We start from the raw sequence: 20,978 nt of genomic DNA on the forward strand, positions 1-20,978 counted from the left end.
AGTAGGTTAGGATCTTTAATATAAAAAGAGTTCTCATTAATAATAAAATATACTTTACTATAGATAACATAAATGTATATACAATGAAATTTTATTTAAAATATAAAAATGACAATAGGGTTCTTACTAATAAAAGAGAAACAATGGGCAAAGAACATGAACAGTGACTCAAAAGAAAGTTGTTCAAATGGACAACAAAATGTCCATTTTAAATAATAATTTAAAAATTCAAATTAAAACAGAGCATATACCATACTTGGCCTGGGTGGGAGAGAACTTTGATAACATCCATCCCAAAACACAGGGAAAGAGTCATGCCCTTACACTATTGGTTGGAATGTAACAGGTAAAAACTTTCAGGAGGGCATTTGGTAATATATATGAAGATTTAAATATGTCCACATTTTTATTTTTTATTTATCTTACTTAATTTTAATTTTATTTATTTATTTTTGAGATGAAGTCTTACTCTGTCACTCAGACTGGAGCGCAGTGGTGCCATCTCGGCTCACTGCAACCTCCGCCTCCTGAGTTCAAGTGATTCTTATGCCTCAGCCTCCTGAGTAGCTGGGATTACAGGCGTGCACCACCACACCTGGCTAATTTTTGTAATTTTAGTAGAGATGGGGTTTCACTATGTTGGCCAGGCTGGTCTCAAACTCCTGACCTCAAGTGATCCACCTGCTTCGGTCTCCCAAAGTGCTGGGATTACAGGCATGACCCACCGCGTCTGGCATAAATATGTCCACATTTTTAAATCCAGTGATTCCACTTCTAGGAACTTATCTCAAGGAAATAATAAGAGATGCATTTAAATACATATAAGGATGGATGCAATAGTTATACTTACAAAATTTGGGAAATGACTTCAATATACAATAATTGTGGACTGGTTTAAAAATAAAGACACACCTATTTGAAAGGTTACTCCCCAGTCATTAATATTTTCAAGAAATAATTTGACTATTGAAAATGCTCAACATACAGTGATAGGTGAAAAATATCAGTATACAGGATTATATTACAATAGGATTGCAATTTTTTTTTACACATACACAGAAATTTTAATAATGATTATTTCTGGAAGGGATGATTACATGTGATTTACATTTTTTGTTCTGCGTCTTCCACATTTTATACAAATAATATGCATCTTTTTTAAGCTTAGGATGGATGTCATTTAAAAAGCAACAATTTTGGTATTGGAAGCGGACTGATCACAGAGAAGGTGCCCAGTTGCTACAGGGTTTCTTTCCACACAGGGTTTCTTACTATTCAGATGCACCAGAAGGGGGCGCCTCAGCCTCTTCCCGCTGACAGACAGCTGGATCACCTGGTAAGTCTGGAATGTTCAGGTCTGCAGGAATCACTTTCCCTCGTGGTTACGCTTCTTTTCTGGGTCTCTCAGAAATTTCCATAGAAGGAGCATATGGAAATTTGAATGCCACCATGAGAGTTTTCTCTAGTCACATGATTAACAGTCTGTGTTGGTGATGTGTCCTTTGGTCAACACTCTTCTACCTGGGCAGCTGCTGCAAATCAGGAGTGCCTCTCCATCAGGAAAAGACAGAAACAAAACAGACTCTACCCGATGACTTTGCCTTAATCGCAACAAACAGGTTCATGGAAATGGCCAAATTCACAACTATAACTTAAGAGGTTGACTCAGCCACTAACTAATTGTACCTGAATCAGACTTTGCTTCTTAAAAAGTTATGTGCTGTTCTTCATGGTACCAGTTAGGGGGCAGCAGATAGCCTGGCATCTTTTGTTGTCTAAAGGAAGCTTCCAATTAGGAGATCCTAAAGTTTCTATGTATTATTATTTTATTTACCATGTGACATGGTCTGACAGTTCCATCCTGCGCCAGCTGTTCATTTTGGAAGCCAAACCTCTCACCTAGTAGAGTGCTTATAATTCACTACTGAGCAAAGGTGAACCCAAATAATAAAGTATCCTATATAATTACTGCACTCTGCATCAGCCATTTCAGTTTCATCATTATCTAAATATTACGAAGCCCTAGCCTTCTCTTTTGGTCTATCATTCTGTCTCTCACACACGCCTAAGTAAACTTTATTTTGACTCCTTAAAATACCCTCAGGATGAGAATGCAAGTAATAGGATGAGTGTAGACATCTATAAAATGGCTTCTGCAAAGACCTCAAGATGCTAGTTTAAGAGGATGAGGCATAGCCCAGCCTGCGGTAAAAACATTTGCTTTCCTGATGCATGCAACATTGTGGAGATGCTACTTTTGTGTGTGGGGTGTGTGTGTGTGTGTGTGTGTGTGTGTGTGTGTAGCTACTGAACACTCTGAGAATTTTGTCTATTCAAAAAGAAACAACAGAAACATGATGCTGAGCTCTTGAGGATCCTTGAACCAATGTCTTCTTTTGGTTTTGATTACGTACCTTTTTTAGTTTCCAGAAGCTCCTCATGGGATAAAGAGTAGTAGGTGTGGAAACCAGATCACAGAGAGGTAGGCTGACTTGTAACTTTCCAGACAGGGACAGAGCCCCTGTGTGTAGTAGGGTCTTTTCAGTACCAGTCTACCCTGGTGGCTTGTCACAGAGCATTTGCCCATCTTTCCAAGGCTCTACAAAATAGGATGCAGGGAGTTCAGGTCAGCCAATAAAGCTTTTTTAAAAAAGGAAGAGAAATAATACCAGTAAGCAACACTGACTGTGTACCAGCACATTCTATGTGGCTCACATGACTAACTCAGCTATCCCTGACAACAATCCTATCTATGAAGGGGGTGCTATTATTATCCACATTTATTATACTAATTGGGGAACCAAGTCATTTGCCCAGCAGTTTGAAAGTGGTGAATCCTAAATTTGAACCCAGTCATTCTGACTGCAGGACCCACACATTCAACCACTACCTTTTGCCTCATCTTCAAATGGTGTTTTGCATACTTCAGAGCACTGAGGTGGCTGTGCCCTTGGTCACTGGGAGGCCACACTTGGCTGCACCCATTTGGACTGTCAGGGTCTTCTCCAGTCAGAGGCCACCGCCAGGGCCAGAGACAATGGAGAATTATTTAGTATCCAGTGGTTCTAGAAACTGCCTCTGTTTCAAGCCCAGGAAGAAGGCATTCTGAGGAGGACATTCCTTCTTGGGACAAGGACCCTTAGTGAGATTTGGCCTTTATGCACCTCCATCTGAAAAGCTAAGCTTTTCTCTGGGAATTTGAATTGAAGGTTAGGGATGATTGCTCAGATGGGGAAAGTGTGAAATGGTAATCACTTTCATATGACACTCGAGAAATGTTATAATAAAGCTGAGTAAATTGGAGCATGAGTTAGCCGGTCCTTTGCCTAATGATGTCACTCACTTTGTGCTTCCTCCAGCCTATGATTAATAAAAGAGGGGTTATGACAGTAACTCACTCCTAGTGGGCAGCAGTGACGTCAGCAGCAGCTGAGCAAACTGACTACATTTAGTTGTGCGTGTGTATGTGGGCATTTTTTTTTCCTGTGACTAACATGAAGCTAACAGCATCTAATAAAACAAAAGCTCCTTGAAATTTGGGAAACTTATTGGGTGAACTCTTTTCTGCAGGGAGCACCATTTTAATTATTCTCAGCTCATAGTTAAGTGATGTTGGAGTTGGCCAAAATTACCTTGTTGGCTTTCCGCCCCTGTTTCATTAAGGGATCACAAATGAACCCCTGGCCTTTTGGAGAGAGGTTTTCTGGAGTGTTTTTTTCCTTCTACTATAGACGCTCCTCCCTCATTCATTATACTCTTCCATCTTTTAAGAGGAACTCAATGAGTAGAAGAGGGATTGTAGCCATAAGTTATTTTTTGAAAGTTTAAAGCTGGTTGTAGAATTCAGTGATTCCATTTTAAACTCTGTAAGAATATTGTGCTTAATTACAGTTTGCTTTTCCAATCTGATAAAGTGACAGAAGTCCTACTTGCTATTTCACCTTTGCAAACTTGACCTTCCTAAAATTAGAGTGGGCCACCTGGAAATATTTACTCACCTAGCTGAGCTGCTGCCAGTGTCCACGCGAGTCCACAGGACTCGTGAACAGCGGCACTCAGCCCATGCCTTGGAGCTGCTCCCACAGAGGGCAGAACCTTTGGACTCTATTAGGACACGAGGGAGGCAGCAATTCACTGATTTAAAAAAAAATACACACAGAACTGCCCCCAGGCTTTTCTGTCAGGCTTTTTCCCTCCAAGCAGCGATTTGGGAACAGGTTGTGGGGGGATCTTTGTGGACAGGCAAAAGTGGATGCAAATCAAGATTGCTGCTCTCTTATCAGTCCAATGGAATCTACGTGCTAAACCACCATGTCTTCAAGTCACCAATGGAACTTATTACCCAAGGGGATCCAGGTGAGAAAAATGATTACAACAATCTGTTCTGCATTCCTTGGGGGGTATTTTTTAATAATCTTCTGGGGCGATAGGAAGATAAATTGTTGAAGCAGATGTTTCCTGATTGGGTTAGAACTGAGTCATGATAAACAATTTTGAAATATATATTGGTCAGGAAGAATGTTGAGGGCATATTTCTTCAGGTTGAGTTAGTCTGGGTTTTTTTCAATATATGTTTTTATATAGTGGTTGTAAATGAGTATTTCTTTCAATATTGAATTTTTTTTTACATGTACTACATGGTTACTTCTTGGGAAGAAGTCCAGGCATTTCTGAATCATTTGAAAGTTGATTGAGGCCTTTGGTTCCAAAATGACCATTTACCTGAGGAGACAGTGATTCACATGTTGGAAGAGATGACACGGCGTCAGAGTGTCTAAGACATTCCCCTCATGGGTCCCTTCATCTTAAAATGATCTCTGACCTACCCTTTCCTTTCTGGATGACCCATGTCACTCAGGAGCTAAGTGATGAACCAGGGAAGTAAGCGCTCACGTCTGGACAACAGGATTTCAGTTCTAAGCTAGTTTCATCCAGGCAACTTCCCTTTTGTGCATTTCACCAATACTTGTTTATTACTCTTACGATTTTCCATGAGATGGAATCCTTCACAATAGTTTCCCCAGTCCTCACAGGAGAGCAACACCTGGAAGGGCATGGCCTTCCTTTAACAGACACACCACTTCCTTTTACAAAGGAAGTTTGGAGAATATAATGTTGCTTGCAACAGCCATTAGGATTTAGCAAAACACTGTTTTATCTCTTTGAATATTGATTGTATGTCATTCCCCTAAGGTATTAAACAAATAAAATCAAGCTACATCATATTTGTTTGCTCTAGGAGAAAGGCATGGTAATCCTACTTTTGTGAATTTTTCTTCAGGGAATTCTCTATTGCATGGATTTATCTGATACTGAATTGCTAAAATGAACAACTCAATACTTTATTCATTTACTCTTTTGCATGAGTCTCTTGTCTCCTAACAACTTGGGTGTGGGCCAGCCCGTCTCATTTTGTTGCTGGTCACCAAGATTCTGCTTTAAGTTAGAACAAAAAGCCAGCAGGAAAATGTATTGAGACCATACGTGAAAGTTGGTTGGAACAACGAGGTTGCCCAAGAGGAACATTGTATCTGTAGTCTCCAGTAATCAGAAAACATAAGATGCAAAAGGAAGCAGAATCACTTGAATTATTAGTATTTTGTAGAGTTGCAATTTTTTTTCTTGGTTTCCAAGGCCTCTTGGAGATGGATAGGGAGAAGGTTGGGTGAAACTTTACAATTATAATATGAAATCAGGGTATCTCAACTGCAGAACAATGAACACTGTAGGCCAGGTAATTTCTTGTTGTTGGGGGCTGTCCTGTGCATGGTAGGATATTCAGCAGCATCCCTGGGCCCTACCCACTAATGATCAGTAGAACCTCCCTCCCAGCTGTAACAACCGAAATGTCTTCAAACATGGCCAGATGTTCCCCGGGGAGCAAAATCGCCCCAGTTGAGAACCACTGCTGTAGAATGAAGAGTAATAAGTTACTTACTGGGTTTTCTTCCTCCTTCTCTTTTCCCTAATTGTTTTAGTTCTAGTATCTGGGTTCCCTTGGTTCAGAAAGCAGCATTTCCGAATAATCTAAAAACAGAGTGCTCTTACATAGCAGAAGGCCTTGTGGGATATTCTGGTGGTTCTGAAAGAAATGTGAAGCTTACGAGTCAAGTTTCAGATTAACCATTTCTGACCCTGTTGTTCTCAATGAATTTCAGGGGACTTTTTAATGCTTTTCTCTCTCTCTCTGTTTCGATCTATTCATTCATTGATTTAACTTAAAAGCAAAACAGCTTCCCAGTTCAATTTTGAATGTGAAACGCTGATTCTCCTTTGTCCCAAATCTTTCTACCTAACATTCAGCCCAAGCTATGTACAGGCTGCGGCTGTCCAGGAAACAGGCAGGGTTTGCCAATCCCATGTTCGATTTAAACCATTTGATGAGACCCTTCATCACAGACTCTCGCAGTCTCCCTGCAGCAAATAGTACTCTGGATCCTGCCCATGTTCTCTGGATTCTGAGCTGCCTCTGGAGGGAGTCACCCCTCACCAACAAGGCCACGTTTTCCGGCCTGAGCCCCAGAATAACACATCAGCTGCTGGGAACACCTCGAGTCCTTTTGATTTCTCTCCATAGTCACGTTTTATGTTCGGTTTCCCAGACGGGATGAACCAGAAATCATGCTTTTTTGGAAACAGATTTTTTCATAGGAAGGAAAGAAAACACCGTGACTCGTCAGCACTCTTGTCCGTGCCTCTGAACCCCCAGCCTTGTGTCATTTCAGCTGAATAAGAGAACAACATCCCAGTCACCTGCTTGGGGCGTTCGCGTCTCCTGGCTTGTATTTTTGACTGAATAACAGCAATCCGTGAGCAGCAGCTAAAATAATAGAGCCCTGAAAAATGCCCCAACCCCCCCCCTCCCTTTTCTGGTCCTGTCTCCTTGCTCCAGGAGTAGTGAGGAAAGAGACCAATTAATAGCGTGGATGAAAGCTGAAGGACAGACGGTTTGCTTGAGAAGAAAAGTGAACATTCTTGCTTCCTCATCTATGCCAACTTTGAACAGGGACAGCTGCTGCCACAGGTAAACACCACTATAGGGTTGGCCGTGGCCTTAAGCTAGGTGTCACCGTAAGCCACGGGCCGGCACACGAACGCTGGCCTCTCCCCCATTCGCACAATTGAGCTCTTATCCTTAAACGAACTTTGTTTTTTGACCAGCTCACTAATTGTGATTGAAAACACCAGCTCCCCAGCAATGCACACGCATTGGAGTTAGCAGCAGCAAGACAGGCCCTAATTGCTCCATTTACATAAAAGTAGAAACATACAACTTCTAAATATAAATCTCTGGCACATCGTTCCTTTTGCAATTACAGTAAAATAAGGTACCACAGTTTCCCTCCCGGCTCCTTCTCGCAGCAAGCTGCTCCACCGGGTTCGCTAGTGGCTGCTCCTCGAGGCGAGAACGGAGCCATGCAAATGCTCCAGCGTGGAGTTGGGTTTGTGAAGTCGCCAGTAAATCAGGCCGCCTCCACTAGGTGAATAACGCGGTGGCAGCGGGCCACTTTGCTAGTGCAGTCGCTGGAGGACCGCGCTCCGCACTCAGAAGGGGGCAGTTGGCTGGTGCGCGAGCGCTCCCGGCTCGCCTCTGTCCGCGGGGAGCCAGCCGGCCCCTCCGCAGGTCCCGCTCCCTGACATTTGCTGTGGTTTCACTCCCTGGCACTGAGGGCTGGGTTCAGAGATTCCCAGCTGCACTCACTGAACAGTGATTTTTTTTCCCCTCCCTGAATTCTTTAGCTGCCAAGAGGGGGGAAAAAATCAAGAGCTGCTCTTAAAAGAAGTTGCCCTTGCTGGTGCTCAGGGTAAAAATAGAGGCTGCCGCTTAGACCGGCTTGGCCCTGGCTCCAGGCATCCTGCGAGCTGGGCTCGAGCAGCGGCCGCGTTCCGGCGTGATCCCTGGAAGCTGCCAGCAGGTGCTGCTCAAGGTACAGTAGCAGGGCCGAGAAGCCGGGACCCGAAGGGCCTGGGGTGCGGGGAAGCTCCGGGGGAGGGGGAAGTGAAAGAGAAACCAAACCAAGGAAGGAGAAGGAGATTCTGGTCAGGACTGGGCTGACCAGCTTGTGCCCCGGGCCCTTGCGTTCCACAGGGAAAAGCTGATTCCCAGTCTAGAATATTCCACAGAAGCTATTTTAACCTGCCTGCTTCCTCCACCACCCCCACCTTGATTTGCACCGAGCGAGGAGGCATTGCCACTGTGGTGCAGGTGGTTGCAGAGGGGTTGCAGCACGGCTGGTAGGCTGACCTGGCAGGTGGGCACTCGGTGGCATCAGATGGCCAGCGGAGTTTCAGAGTCACACTTGTGTTGTGGCTCCTCTGGTCAGAGAGCTGCAGATTCCTGTGACACCCATGTTTAAGAACAGCCACCAGGCTTCTCAGAAATAGTATCACTTATTATTATCTGACGGCTGCACTTGACCCCCACAGGTTCATATCATGGATCCCATTTTATAGATGGGAACACTGAGGCCTGAGTTTACACGGTGAGTGAGCAGAGGAACTGGGATCTGATCTGGGTTTGTTTTGTGCCCCCCACCCCCACCCCACGTCACCTACACACACACACACACACACACACACACACTACTTTGTGTGGAGGCGGAGGGGATGTTTTCAGGACACTAGGGTTCATGTGTGGGTCAGGGGTGAGTTTAGATGCCCTGAAGGTCATTGACTCCACTAATTCTCAGCAAAAAGGGTGGAGAAGTTTCTTTCTTATAAAGGGTTTGAGTTCACCCAGTGCTAAGCTGAGGGGCAGGTTTGGAGTTCACCATCATTAATCCTATTTCTGTCTTCGCCACTCAGATTCACTCTCTTCCTCTACAACCTAATGATTTTTTTCCTACTTCATTTCTGCATATGCAGTTCTTAGAAGACTCCTTTCCCCCACCCCCATGCAGCTCAGCACCCACACTTTCTCTGTATCTAGCCAAGAGAGACCCTTTTACACAGAAAACTTCTGGTGTCCTAATGGAACCTGCTTAAGCCACACATCAGGAGGCCAGAGCCTCTATATTTTGCTTGTGGGCACAGTGAAAAGTTTATTTTATGCATGTTAAATCCTGCATACAAAACAACATATCTGGTCATATGGCTCTCATTAGCTCCCAATTTTGCACATTTTATCCAACTTGTCATGAGAACTGGGCTTATGCTTCAACTACAGTCCTTCAAACAACCCTTCACCATTCTTGTCAGAGGACCCCTTCCTCCTGTGTTATTTACCAGACTTGCCAACACCCCTCCCCCACAAAAAAAGCCTGACCAGCTTTACCCCTATTTCAAGGAGTGTTCACTTCTTTTCATTAATCTGCTGTTGTATTTGTAACAATTTAGAAATTATAGGAGTTGAAGTTCTGGTAAAAAAGAATGATGCATGAGGGTTTTTGTTGTTGTTGTTGTGTGTGTGTGTGTGTGTGTGTGTGTTTGGTTAGTTAGAATGGGATTCTAAAGACCTGGGAAGGATACTTATGAAGTTCACTTAAAGAGAATTACTGTTTCCAAAGTTCTTGATTTATGAAGCAGGCATTCAATTTCAAGATGTAAAATAATAGTGTAAGTTGGTTGGGGTGGGGGGAGACCATCATCATATGATTATACAGATTTTCCCAATTTTTTTCCTCAATGAAATAGCTTATTTTAAAAATATAAAATTAGAATCCCTATAAAGAACACTACCAATTTTCTTTCCTGAAAGAAACAATAAAATACTTTGTAAATAGAAGCAACTTCATGAAGTAACAGATGTTTTATGTAAAGACATAAAACTGAACCTGAATATAACGAGACGTGTGTGCGAGTAGTAAAAGTTGAAAGTTGGACACACTCATTGAGACATATCTATTTGATTCCAATGTTTTTCTAAAAGGTAGAGTAATCCTAGCCAGAGGTTTCACTGGCTCAGTGCATCACCCAGTAGTGTCTCAGAAGCCAGGAAGGGCTTTCCATTAGATAATGAATTATGAAATGTCTCACACTGGAAAAACCAGTCATCCGCTGATGTCATGCTGATTCCAACCAATCCCAAACAAAGCCCCAGCCCTCCTCTGTTTCAGTGGTACCAATGTGTGGTGTACAAATAAGTAGTACAGTATAAAACTTCACAGTGCCAATACCATGAAGAGGAGCTCAGACAGCTCTTACCACATGATACAAGAGCCGGCTGGTGGAAGAGTGGGGACCAGAAAGGTAATGCTTTTTAACTCTTACTTCTGAGCTCTTTACACATTCAAAGATAGGAAAGCTAGGAGGAATTTTACAACTAATTGGCATTTCCAATGTGCATTGTGATGTGTACCTTTTTATATTATTCAGGCAGGTTAATACAGCTTTTAATATTCCTAGAGCATGCAAATAGATTATATGTTTATACAACCCACTCAGCACATATATACAAGTACATATGCCAAAGAGAAAGCTATTTTTAAGAGTTACATTCGCAAACAGTAAATTCAGGGAACACACACGTACTCAGATGCAGAGAGAATCTAAATATTGATAAGTTGCACTTATCTAAATGCTGCTATTAGGACTCTTGAGTTGTTTAGAGCCATTAAACTTTTGGTTGTATTTCAGACTTTCTTGTAAAACTTAATTGAACTACAAAACATTTTGGGTACTGTATATGTGACTCCAAATAGGTGGATGATGTTAAGTATTATAGCACAAAGATTTTTTATAAAACCATTGTAACACAAATGTCCCCTGCCTCCCACATTCTCTTTCACCATCCCCGTAAAAAATATGAAGCTTTTTAGGCAATGTTGACAAAGTTTTAACAATAATGGTGGAGTAATTGATGTTTCTGGAGCTGAAACCCCAAAGGTGTTAGGTTACTTGTAACAGAAAAAGTCTTACAAATAGTTGTTTTGGAAAAGGGGACAGTATATATAATTCAGAAAGCATTGTTAACCTGTGCAAACTGTAATTATAACTTAGTGTCACAATTTTCTTGCCCTCTTCCCCTTGCACTCAGATCTTATCTTGTAGTAATGATATTTATTAACTCTTTCCACCTAAACTGCATTGCTTGACTGTAATGCTATGAACACACTAGGTGTCAGATATAAGCTGAGTGTATCTTCAGAAACCAAGAGGGCTTATGTGTGGGAAAGAAACCGAGAGGGAAGGAACGCTTTAACAGATGGACCCCTTAAAGATTCTTCTGGAAGATAAAAGCAATAAGACAGAAAATGAAAAAGAGGGGAGGGGGAAGAATTTTTTTTAAGCCTTAGAAAGGCATTGTTAAAAAATTCACATTTTTCTTTTTCTGTGCACACTAAAATCCATGATGATTTAATCTGCACTGTTCCTTTGAGGGAAAAAGAAGCAGTCAAGGAGGCTGTCTATGAATGCACTGGTCGGGACAGGCTTGGGGCAAGCTGAAAAAACTACCACATGACAGAGAAAAATAATTTGCCAATATATTTTAGAGAGTCTTTTCCCATAGGACCACTTATTCAAGTCATACGAGTGCACTCTTTTCATAAAAGGATGTGGGAAAGGCCAAGAGAATTTTGCATTTTATCTGTGAAGTCCGGCGAGCGGTGGTAGGCTGTAATGTGTGAGAGTGAGTGGGTCCCCGGCAGAAGGGGGCAGCTGAACGCGACGGGGAGAAAGCGCTTCTGGAACTTGGGCTTGTGACAGGCTGCCTGCCCTCTGGTCCTTCAGTGCCCTGCTGCATTTCACAGTTGGGAAGAGTGGAGTGTATTATATGACCCCAAACAAAAGTTCCATTGCGCTCTCCTCAGATCGCCTGCCAGTGTTGATGACCTGAACATTTAAATATGAATGAATGGGGGGAAAGGACCATCTCTCCTGGATCCCATCAGGCCAGAACAATCCACTGGCCCAGGCACCCTCTGTTACCCCTGAGTCCCTCTTCCCTGACCTCCACTACCTGTCCACCGGACCTCCCTGCACCCTCTGCCCCACCACGTGGCCAGGTGGGCGTTTTACCACCTAGGGCTGTGGCTTGGCAGGGTGGAGGGGCGGTGGGAACAGACTTTTTCAATCAAGTCATCCCTATTGATCGAGACATTGTGTTTGTTTGGGGTTTCTTTTCTCCCCTCCAAAAAAGGAAGAAGGTGAAATCAGGAGACTGGGCAGAGAAAGAAAAAAAATAGTGAACAAAATTAGGATAATTTATTTTAGAAGAGAAAGTAGAACCCCCGAAAATGGTGATATTTGAAGAGAGGTGTCTGTGAGGAAGCTAAGAGCAGAAGGAGAGCAGCCTGTCAGAAAACGGGCTGTCCCTCCCTCCCTAATCACAGCCCTACTCACAGCAAACTCCCTCCCTCTCCATTCACTCACTTACTTAGGGCCAATCCGTTCTCTCTCTCTCTCTCTCTCTCTCTCTTCCTTTCCCTCTCTCCCTCTCCCCCTTCCTTCCCTCCCTCTCTCCCTCTCTCTCCCCCTTCTTTCCCTCTCTCTTCTCTCTCCCTCTCTCCTCTCTCTCTGTCTCTCTCTCCCTCCCATCCTCTCTCTCTGTCTCTGTCTGTCTCCCCCCCACCCTGTCTCTCCCTCCCTCCCTGTCTCCCTCCCTCCCTCCCTCCCTCCCTCCTTCCTTCTCTCTTACTCGGAGACAGTCAGAACTCTCCTCCCTGACAGCCACAAACCTACAGCACTGACTGCATTCAGAGAGGAACCTGCAAACAAAACTTCACAGAAAACTTTTTGTTCTTGTTCCAGAGAATTTGCTGAAGAGGAGAAGGAAAAAAAAAAAACCAAAAAAAAAAAAAAAAAACCCACACACACAAAAAAACCTGCGCGTGAGGGGGGAGGAAAAGCAGGGCCTTTTAAAAAGGCAATCACAACAACTTTTGCTGCCAGGATGCCCTTGCTTTGGCTGAGAGGATTTCTGTTGGCAAGTTGCTGGATTATAGTGAGGAGTTCCCCCACCCCAGGATCCGAGGGGCACAGCGCGGCCCCCGACTGTCCGTCCTGTGCGCTGGCCGCCCTCCCAAAGGATGTACCCAACTCTCAGCCAGAGATGGTGGAGGCCGTCAAGAAGCACATTTTAAACATGCTGCACTTGAAGAAGAGACCCGATGTCACCCAGCCGGTGCCCAAGGCGGCGCTTCTGAACGCGATCAGAAAGCTTCATGTGGGCAAAGTCGGGGAGAACGGGTATGTGGAGATAGAGGATGACATCGGAAGGAGGGCAGAAATGAATGAACTTATGGAGCAGACCTCGGAGATCATCACGTTTGCCGAGTCAGGTTGGTGCTGGCATTGGCAGGGGGTGGGGAGGGGTGGGGGGTGGGAGGGTAAAATATATTTCTTTGACAGTCCCGGGAGGAACTTCTTTTCCCTTCAGCTGGAAACTGCCTGGGAAGGTTATTAGTTATTAGGTGATGGTAGCGGACTAGCCGACGGAGGGCAGGCAGGGGAGGGGGAGAGGACTTTACAGAAAAGGAATTCTCGGTCGAGCTCTGCCTGGAGATGACTGGCTTACACTTACTAAACCCAGCCGGTCACACAGAGAGGAAGCTCGGGGCCAATGTTGAGCTGGAAGGCAGACTGTGAGGGGCTGCCTTGCCCTGCCTGTGAAACCAGATCTGAGCAGCCGGAGGAAAGCCGCGGCATTTTCGGGTGCTAGGGGAGCAGAGGAGGCTTCCGGACCCCATCCAAGTTTTTATTGAGGGTAGAGGGGTGAATGTGCCAGGATTGGAGTGGAATGGGACAGATGAAGTCACTCTCTTAAAACAAACCTTCCCCTTTAAAAGTCCAATCTGGGGCCACATTGGAGAAGCAGGGCATATTTATGAGTGACAGTCATTTTTACCTTTAAAAACTGTCTATAAGTGCACAGGCACCACATTCAAGACAGGGAAGAGCTACTTTGGGGGACAGTTGTCATTGAACCAGCAGTTACTTTTGGGACACTGACTTTTGCTCTCTGAAAGAAAAATAAATAAATAAAACAACCAGTTTTGTTCTTTCTAAAGTTACTAAGAGCTCTCTGCCAAGGAACGCAACCTTGACAAAGTACTCTCAGATACTACGCTGAACTCACTCAATCCTTAAGAGGAAGAACTTTAATAAATAGATTCTAATCGTTGGCCCAGGACCACACTAACCTGTTGCTGAATAGCAATACCTGTCAAAAGTATGGGCCCATGGACTTGGAGCCAGGCTATTTTTATAGTTAAGTGACACAGATCCTTTGCATGCCTGCAAGCCCATACACGTCAGACACACAGATGTGTTAATACTGTGTTACTTTCATGGTAATGCCAGGCTAAAGAATTGCATCCTTTGCCAACTCCATTTGAAAGGAATGCCATTGTTTTGTTTGGTAGAGCATATGGCCAGTAAAGTATGTGCAGGGACTCCCAGCATTTTTGTTTAAAAGTTTGCCGCAGCAGTATAAACAATTAAGGCAACACTCAGAATTTCCAATCTGAAAACCTGTTGACTCAGATGTTCTGTTTTCAAGAAAACCATGAAAGACCAGGGCATCTTTCCGGGGGTGCAGATAGCCTGCTGGCTGTGTGGCTTCCCCTTGCAGGAGAAGCCCTGGTGTCCTACAAGCTTCCCAGTTTGGCTGTCTCACCAGAAGCCTCTCTCACTTAGGGAAGATCCTACTTTCTTTCCCTAAAGCTCTTTCTTAACCCAGCCCCAAAAGGCATGATCATTAGGACTTTATCTTCTGGAGCTTTTTGAGGAAGAATGCTAGGTTGGAACTTTTCAAGTTGACACCCATTTTTTTTTTCTCAACTTTTCATGGTGGGAAAAGGTAAAAAAGAAAATATTTACAATATTTGGCTGTGCGTGTGAAACAGATTTCAGTGGTCTAGAGGGTTGCTTCCTGTCTTTGTATACCAACCTCCACACATGATGGATTCAGTGACAGCTTGTATCCAGTTGCCTTTAACCATGTCATATGACTAAGTATACCTATGCCTTTGACCACTTTTAACCGCACTACCATTACTAGCAATATGCCCCTCTTTCTGACTTACTGGACTTGTATAGCAAATCACTCTCTTAGCATTTAGAGATTTGGCAGTGAAAAAATTTGACCATTTCCATTCTTTCTTACGTGTGGTCTTCCTTTCTGTGCCAATCTTCTCTCAGTTGTATGAGATCTTGTCATTTTTTACTTCTCAGTTAGGTGTTTAGTTTGAAAGAAAATGAGCGACTTTTAAAAAAGCGATTCGTTGGACGTTCACATTGAGTCAAGTTTAAGATTTGTAATGGGAAACTCCTGGTTGACTTTACAACTTGACTTTGGATTCTTAGAAAACACTTATTACAATTGCTTATTTTTCTCTGAGGGATTTCACACATCAACTTCAAGTTGATTTAAGTAATTTCACGTATTTAATGATTGCTGTATGGATTGTCTACTCTTCAAGCAGAAAACCACGTGAGCATTTTGCTGCTGATTTTGCTAGTCCAGGAAAAGACATTTATCATCCAAATGATTGTAGCAAATATATGAACATGAATAGAAAAGACCTATGTCTTGTTGCTTTTGGAATAATTCAACTTTAATAACATTCCAACTATGTGGAATGTCAAGAGTTTTTGGAGAATAGAAAAAGGAATGCATTTTTCTTTCCCTTATAACCATTTTGTGCAGCATAGAATCCAGAGATTGTCACCCATGAGCATGCCACAGATGCAGACCCATAGCAGCCCCTTTCAACCTCAAGATTCTTCAATTTGAGGCTACGTTTAATTTTTGCCTTTTCTCTCCTTGATTGTTGGATAAAGCCAAGGCATGGCTACAGAAGTAGAGAGCCTCCAAAAGCTGAAGTGCTGAGGACTCTTTTAACTGAGTTTGTCCCATCCTGTTTAGGTAGAAAGTGCTCAATTTTTGTAAAGTTGATGCTAGTTGTTATTGACTAAACAGCAGGGAATCACTCTAAGGCTCTCTGAAATGTATCCCAGCAAACAAAAATTATTTTATTTTTATATATGTCACATCACCCAAGATTTCTCACCAAGGTTAGTGTGTTCTTTGCATGGCTGGCACAAAACCCTCAATGTTTTACCTTAAGGCCTACAGAGTTCTTCACAAGGAAAGATAGAAGGGATGGGTAAAGCCAAGCTATCACTATAAATGTCAATGAAGATAAATTCAGTGGCCTTTTCGGCTGATGCAGCTTATTTTTATTTTATTTTGACTCATGACAGTAGGTGGTCAATCAATGCATAATAATAATGTACCTCTAAGTCTCCATATGCTGTTAAACCTGGATGTGGGTTCTGGTAATTAGCTTAGCAATTGATATCACTTGTTGTAGAAAGAATAGGGAAAGAAAGACAAATGACACACCAAGAAATGGATGTGCTCACGTAGCCTAGGTGTTGTTAAGAGCAACACATAAGTCTACCCCTTGGAGGATACTATGTATGGAAGATTTGAGTTAGAAGTTTGCACTGCCCAGACAGGGATCCAAGAAGCTTTGCTTGGATGACCATTTTCCCCACCCCAAGAAAGCCATCTCAAAATGAAGCTGACTCCCACCATTCCAATCCCATCTTCCGAACTTTTCTGTGAATCACCCCTCCTTTAGGGATGCCTTTAGGGGTTACACGCTCTCTTCCGTGAATAATGGGGAAGAGCGGCCACAAGAGGGCGCGTTCCAAAGACTTTTGCTCCTTGTCACTGTATCCAGGGAAAGGCAGTTGCGCCTACTGGAAGCCCCTGTCTGTAGCGCCCTAATCTTGGTGATTATCAGTTACCGCCTGCTCCCTCTCATCCTGCAGAAAAAGTTAGGAATTTATGAGATGGGAGAAACATGACTACCTGTAATACATTAAATGAGACAGAAGGAAAGGAAATGGAAATTCTAGTGATACATGTGAACATTCCGGAGCTCTATGGAAGGCAGACGAGTGATAAATTTCAAAAGCAAACAAAGCGGAGCAGGGAGAAATGTGACTATGAATCATCAGCGATACTGATTTGCTCACAAGTCTCTCCCTAATACGGTCTCCCGGGTCGTAACAAAAACATCTTCCGTCTCCCCTGATTTTGTTGCCTAGTTTTCCTGCCTTATCAACAGTTTCCACCAGCGACAAATGACAAGTGACTTCAAACAGGGAGGAAAAAGGTTCTTTCTGTAATGCCTTGTGGGAACATGGTGTTCGGCTTCTGAGGATGCGTTTGTTTCCGAACTGAGGGTGTAGAGAGAAATGGTGGGGAAAGATGGGAAAAGAGATTAATAGTGGTCTGCGGCCTGTGCAGTGGATGGACTGGGCTGGGGGTGGTGGAGATGCCAGGGTGGAAAGTCCGTTGTAATATTTAAAGAACTGCAGTAATACCTTCCCAGGCACTTTTCTTGAAAACACATATTTGTCTTGGCCCCTCTTCTGCTAAAAAATACTTGCACGTGATCTCCTAGCTGTAGTTCTGAATTCTTCGTACTCGACTGGTTCCTAAGTCCAAAATCAGAAGTGCCAAAGTTCTCAGGAACTTTGGAAGAAGTCTCTGAAATTTTGTGGTTTAAACCTTAAGAATTTTTGCTACTTGTAGGAACCTAAAACCCCTTTCTCCCAAAATATTTAACCTTTTTCATCACCATTTTAATGGAAGAGGCATGGATGATGGATGTTTGTGCCAGGGCATTTATAAATCAATAATGGACCCTAAGGAGGGACATTAAAGCTAAAAAATTAATCAAGATAATTTATGGCCAAACCTATAGTTCTACTGCAGGAAAGATCCTCTACTGTAGGTCAAAGGAGGAATAACCTTAAGACCTCACTTGCTGCTTTCTGCAGAAACCCCTGGAAGCAGTCCAAATGCAAAGTTAGAGCTTCAGAGAATGCACCCTGTAAATGGTAGTTGTGTATACCCTTACTATTGACTATACCATATCTAGGCACAGTGAAATCTTGATGAAGAATGGAAAATTAAAGGAACAGACGCTTTTTACAGGGAGGCTTCCCCCAGCCCCCACCCCATGGTAAGTTTAAATATGTTCTATAAACAACGAGGCTTTCCACATTCACATTAGAGACATAACTATTGCCCATATGTAAAAGAGCAACATATTTTAAGCAGGACCCTGGTGAGGAAAACAAAACCAAATCGAAACACTGCATGTGTGTGTTGCTTATTTAACTGAAAATGTTCATACCCCCACAAATCTGAGATGCTGGACTTTTGGATGAGTCCAGGATTTTGCATCTTAGTGTAGGGGGAGGGAACAACAAGGGGCTTAGTTGCTTAACCCTTGGCATGCCTTCGTGATTGACATATTCAAAACATTTTTAAAATTCTGAAAGCAAAGGAAAATGTGCTGCAAACACCCTTCCAGCTATCTTTCCTTCCAGCTTACACAGTCTCTCCTCTGTCCAATCCTTCCCACCCAGCAGCATTTCAGAGGTATTCCCTGTGAGGTACAAAATTTCTCTTTGCCCATTTTTCTGCACCTCTTTTTCTCTCTCTTTGGTATGTGTCCACCGAGCTCATAGAGGTTTAAGTGATGAAATATTATCACCCACATGGATTTGCGTGGGACTTTCTTAGTGAATTACTCAGGCAGAGCAGGCTGTGATACAGCCTTGCTCACAAGCCTCGGGAGGGAAAAAATAGCACAGAGGATGAAAAGAATATTATTAGAGAGTAGGTAATGAAAGGTTCGCAAAGCAACCAGCTATATCTGGTTAGCTAGGTAATAGTGCAGGAACCTAGGTCGCACCTGTACAAACTAATGCAGAACCTGCTCACGGCGCATTATGGGAAGACATTCATTTCAAGAGTTTACAGCATGAGATATTTGAGTAAAACCTGAAACTGATTAGAAATTGATCCTGAACATCCCAGCCTTAGTCAACCTTCCCTTTTTCAAATTGTTATGCATGGAGATTGGAGGATTGGGGCATCTTGAAAGTGTCACTGCAGTATAGCAATCTCTCTCAGGTAATATAGAGATAAAGGGAATATAATAAATTGACCTGTTATTTATTATCTTTTTCATACCTAGGACATTCCGAGGCTTAATATATTTCTGAAGCCTACAGCCCTGATAAACATCAATCCCACGTCAGTTTCCAGCAGTCTCATCTCCCCACACCCTTCTGCTATGAAAGCTAATGTAAAAGAAAGAAATATGCACTGCTTAATAAGTCAGAATACAATAGAACTTGTAAAATGTACCTGCATATAAGGTAGACATTAGGAAGACTTGAATCTCTCTCTTCCCCCTGTTCTCCTGAGCATTATGGCAACAGCATTTTCATGAAATTAGATCTGTTTTATTTTTTTTCCTGATAAAATATCATGCAATATACAAATAGCAGTTCCAGAAATGGACACCAGGAGAAGGAGGCGACAGGCTTGTCAATTAGTAGGGGGAAAATCCAAATGTCAGAAATATGGGGGAGAGAGAAAGCACACAGGCAGTGGATGCAAATACAGGGAACAGAGTCTTTCAATTCAGATAATTAAACGGATGCATAAATCAGCACCCTTGCCTCTCCACAATACGCAGGCGATGCCATGCAGTTAATTATCAGCCAAGACCAGCATGAAAGTCATTTTATGATGACTCTCTGATCCTAATATAACAGCACCTGACAGATTGAGCCCCCTCTAATGAGTACTCTCTTTGTACAATCCTCTCTCAGGAACACTAAATCATTTGCTTCCAAGTACAGCTGCCTGTGAAGAAGGGGTGGGGCTAGATCATGCATCAGAAACCTGCTCTTGTGAAATGAGGGGCTGTCCTGTAGGCTGTGTGACTGGAAGCCAGCAGCCTCAGCCTCTCTAGCCCTACAAAAGCAATTTGCACACGGCTGTCCCTGATTCTAGTCAGCCAAGTAACCCTCCCTCGGCACCCCCACCTAAACATCTGTAGTCGGCCTTGGGAGTTATTCATGGAAAGTCCACTGCGTGCGGGTCAGCACTGCTGTCCATCGGCCTTCACCCTGACCCCTTCTGGCAGATGTGGATGAGAGTAGAGCAGAGCTCATGGGGATGAGTTACCCCAAACCCATTGAGCCTCCCTATCCGGGGCACTAGTCAGACGCTCCAGTTTCACACTCTTTCCTAGAAAAACAAAACCCAACCTTGTGCCCTCTGGGTTCTCTAATTTAGCAGCTACCATCTCTCTGTTTTTGGAGTGACACCCTGTGCAGTTTAGGATTTCAGAAGCTGTCCTGCATAGAGGCAGAAGGGAAAACAGCAGGTATCTTGTTAACATTCTCCATGGGGCAAGGCAGATGTGCCCACGCTGGAGGAAACCTGCACACCCTCCAGGCCAGTTATCCAAGGCTTGAGAGGTTTCCCTCGGCCTTCTCCTAAGGCCTTGGCAGGACCCTGCCACCCTAAAATCAACTGATGATTGCCTTTTTAGATTTAAATGATTAAGCTCTGCTTATGGGAATCTTCTTCTCTTTTATTTTGTTAAGAAACAGACAACGACAACAAAACCCACACCAATTCTTAGCAAAGGGGAATATCGAATTCAGATTTTGAAAAAATAAGTCATCATGCTTCCTAAAATAAGACAGCTTCTCCCTCTAACTGCTCTCTGCTCTGGTATTCTATCTAATCATAAACCCGGCTTTATTATTCATTTCAACTCCTGCCAAAGACATGAGGTCAGAGTCAGAGGAACTCCCCTTACCACCGCCATCATCATCATGGCCAGCATCCTCGTAAGTTTATAGAAAGATGCCAGAGAACCTTTCCTATCCATCTGCAGCCCTGCTTGGCCCTTGCCTCAGTGAATTTACCACTATCATAATCACAGTGTGCAGAGTGTGTTAAATTAAGAACAGAATCCACAGTACGCAATGCACAGAAAAGCCTGCCTTCTGCTGCAGAGAACTTGAAACTGTGCCTAAAATTTATAGTACCGTAAACATCTCAGGGCCTCGAGTGATAAGTATGGCTGGATTTCCGTTAACTATAGAAATCCAGGCAGGGAGATCCTCCCAGGGAGTTGCAAGTTCTAAGATGAACTTCTTGAAGATTGTTCCCAGATTTGTGCATGGGATACATGTACAGCAGA

At 43.3% G+C, this 20,978-nt stretch overlaps 1 protein-coding gene and 1 long non-coding RNA gene across 2 annotated transcripts in view; one reads left to right on the forward strand and one right to left on the reverse strand.

The window, feature by feature from the left end:
* LOC109027861 (uncharacterized) lies at nucleotides 1–19,290 on the reverse strand. The gene is made up of 3 exons (XR_002006958.4): nucleotides 19,121–19,290; nucleotides 2,415–2,599; nucleotides 1–1,532 (listed from the first exon to the last, which is right to left on the reverse strand). It is a non-coding gene; the product is annotated as an uncharacterized lncRNA (long non-coding RNA).
* The window catches only part of INHBA (inhibin subunit beta A), a 17,993-nt gene continuing 7,117 nt past the window's right edge, over nucleotides 10,103–20,978 (forward strand). The window contains exons 1-2 of the mRNA XM_004045337.5: nucleotides 10,103–10,188; nucleotides 12,691–13,220. Of these exons, the coding sequence (XP_004045385.1) occupies nucleotides 12,833–13,220 (388 nt within the window). The 5' untranslated portion in view covers nucleotides 10,103–10,188; nucleotides 12,691–12,832. The remainder of the gene's footprint in view (nucleotides 10,189–12,690; nucleotides 13,221–20,978) is intronic.

Source organism: Gorilla gorilla, chromosome 6 (assembly GCF_029281585.2).
Source record: "Gorilla gorilla gorilla isolate KB3781 chromosome 6, NHGRI_mGorGor1-v2.1_pri, whole genome shotgun sequence".
Classification (NCBI taxonomy): Eukaryota; Metazoa; Chordata; class Mammalia; order Primates; family Hominidae; genus Gorilla; species Gorilla gorilla.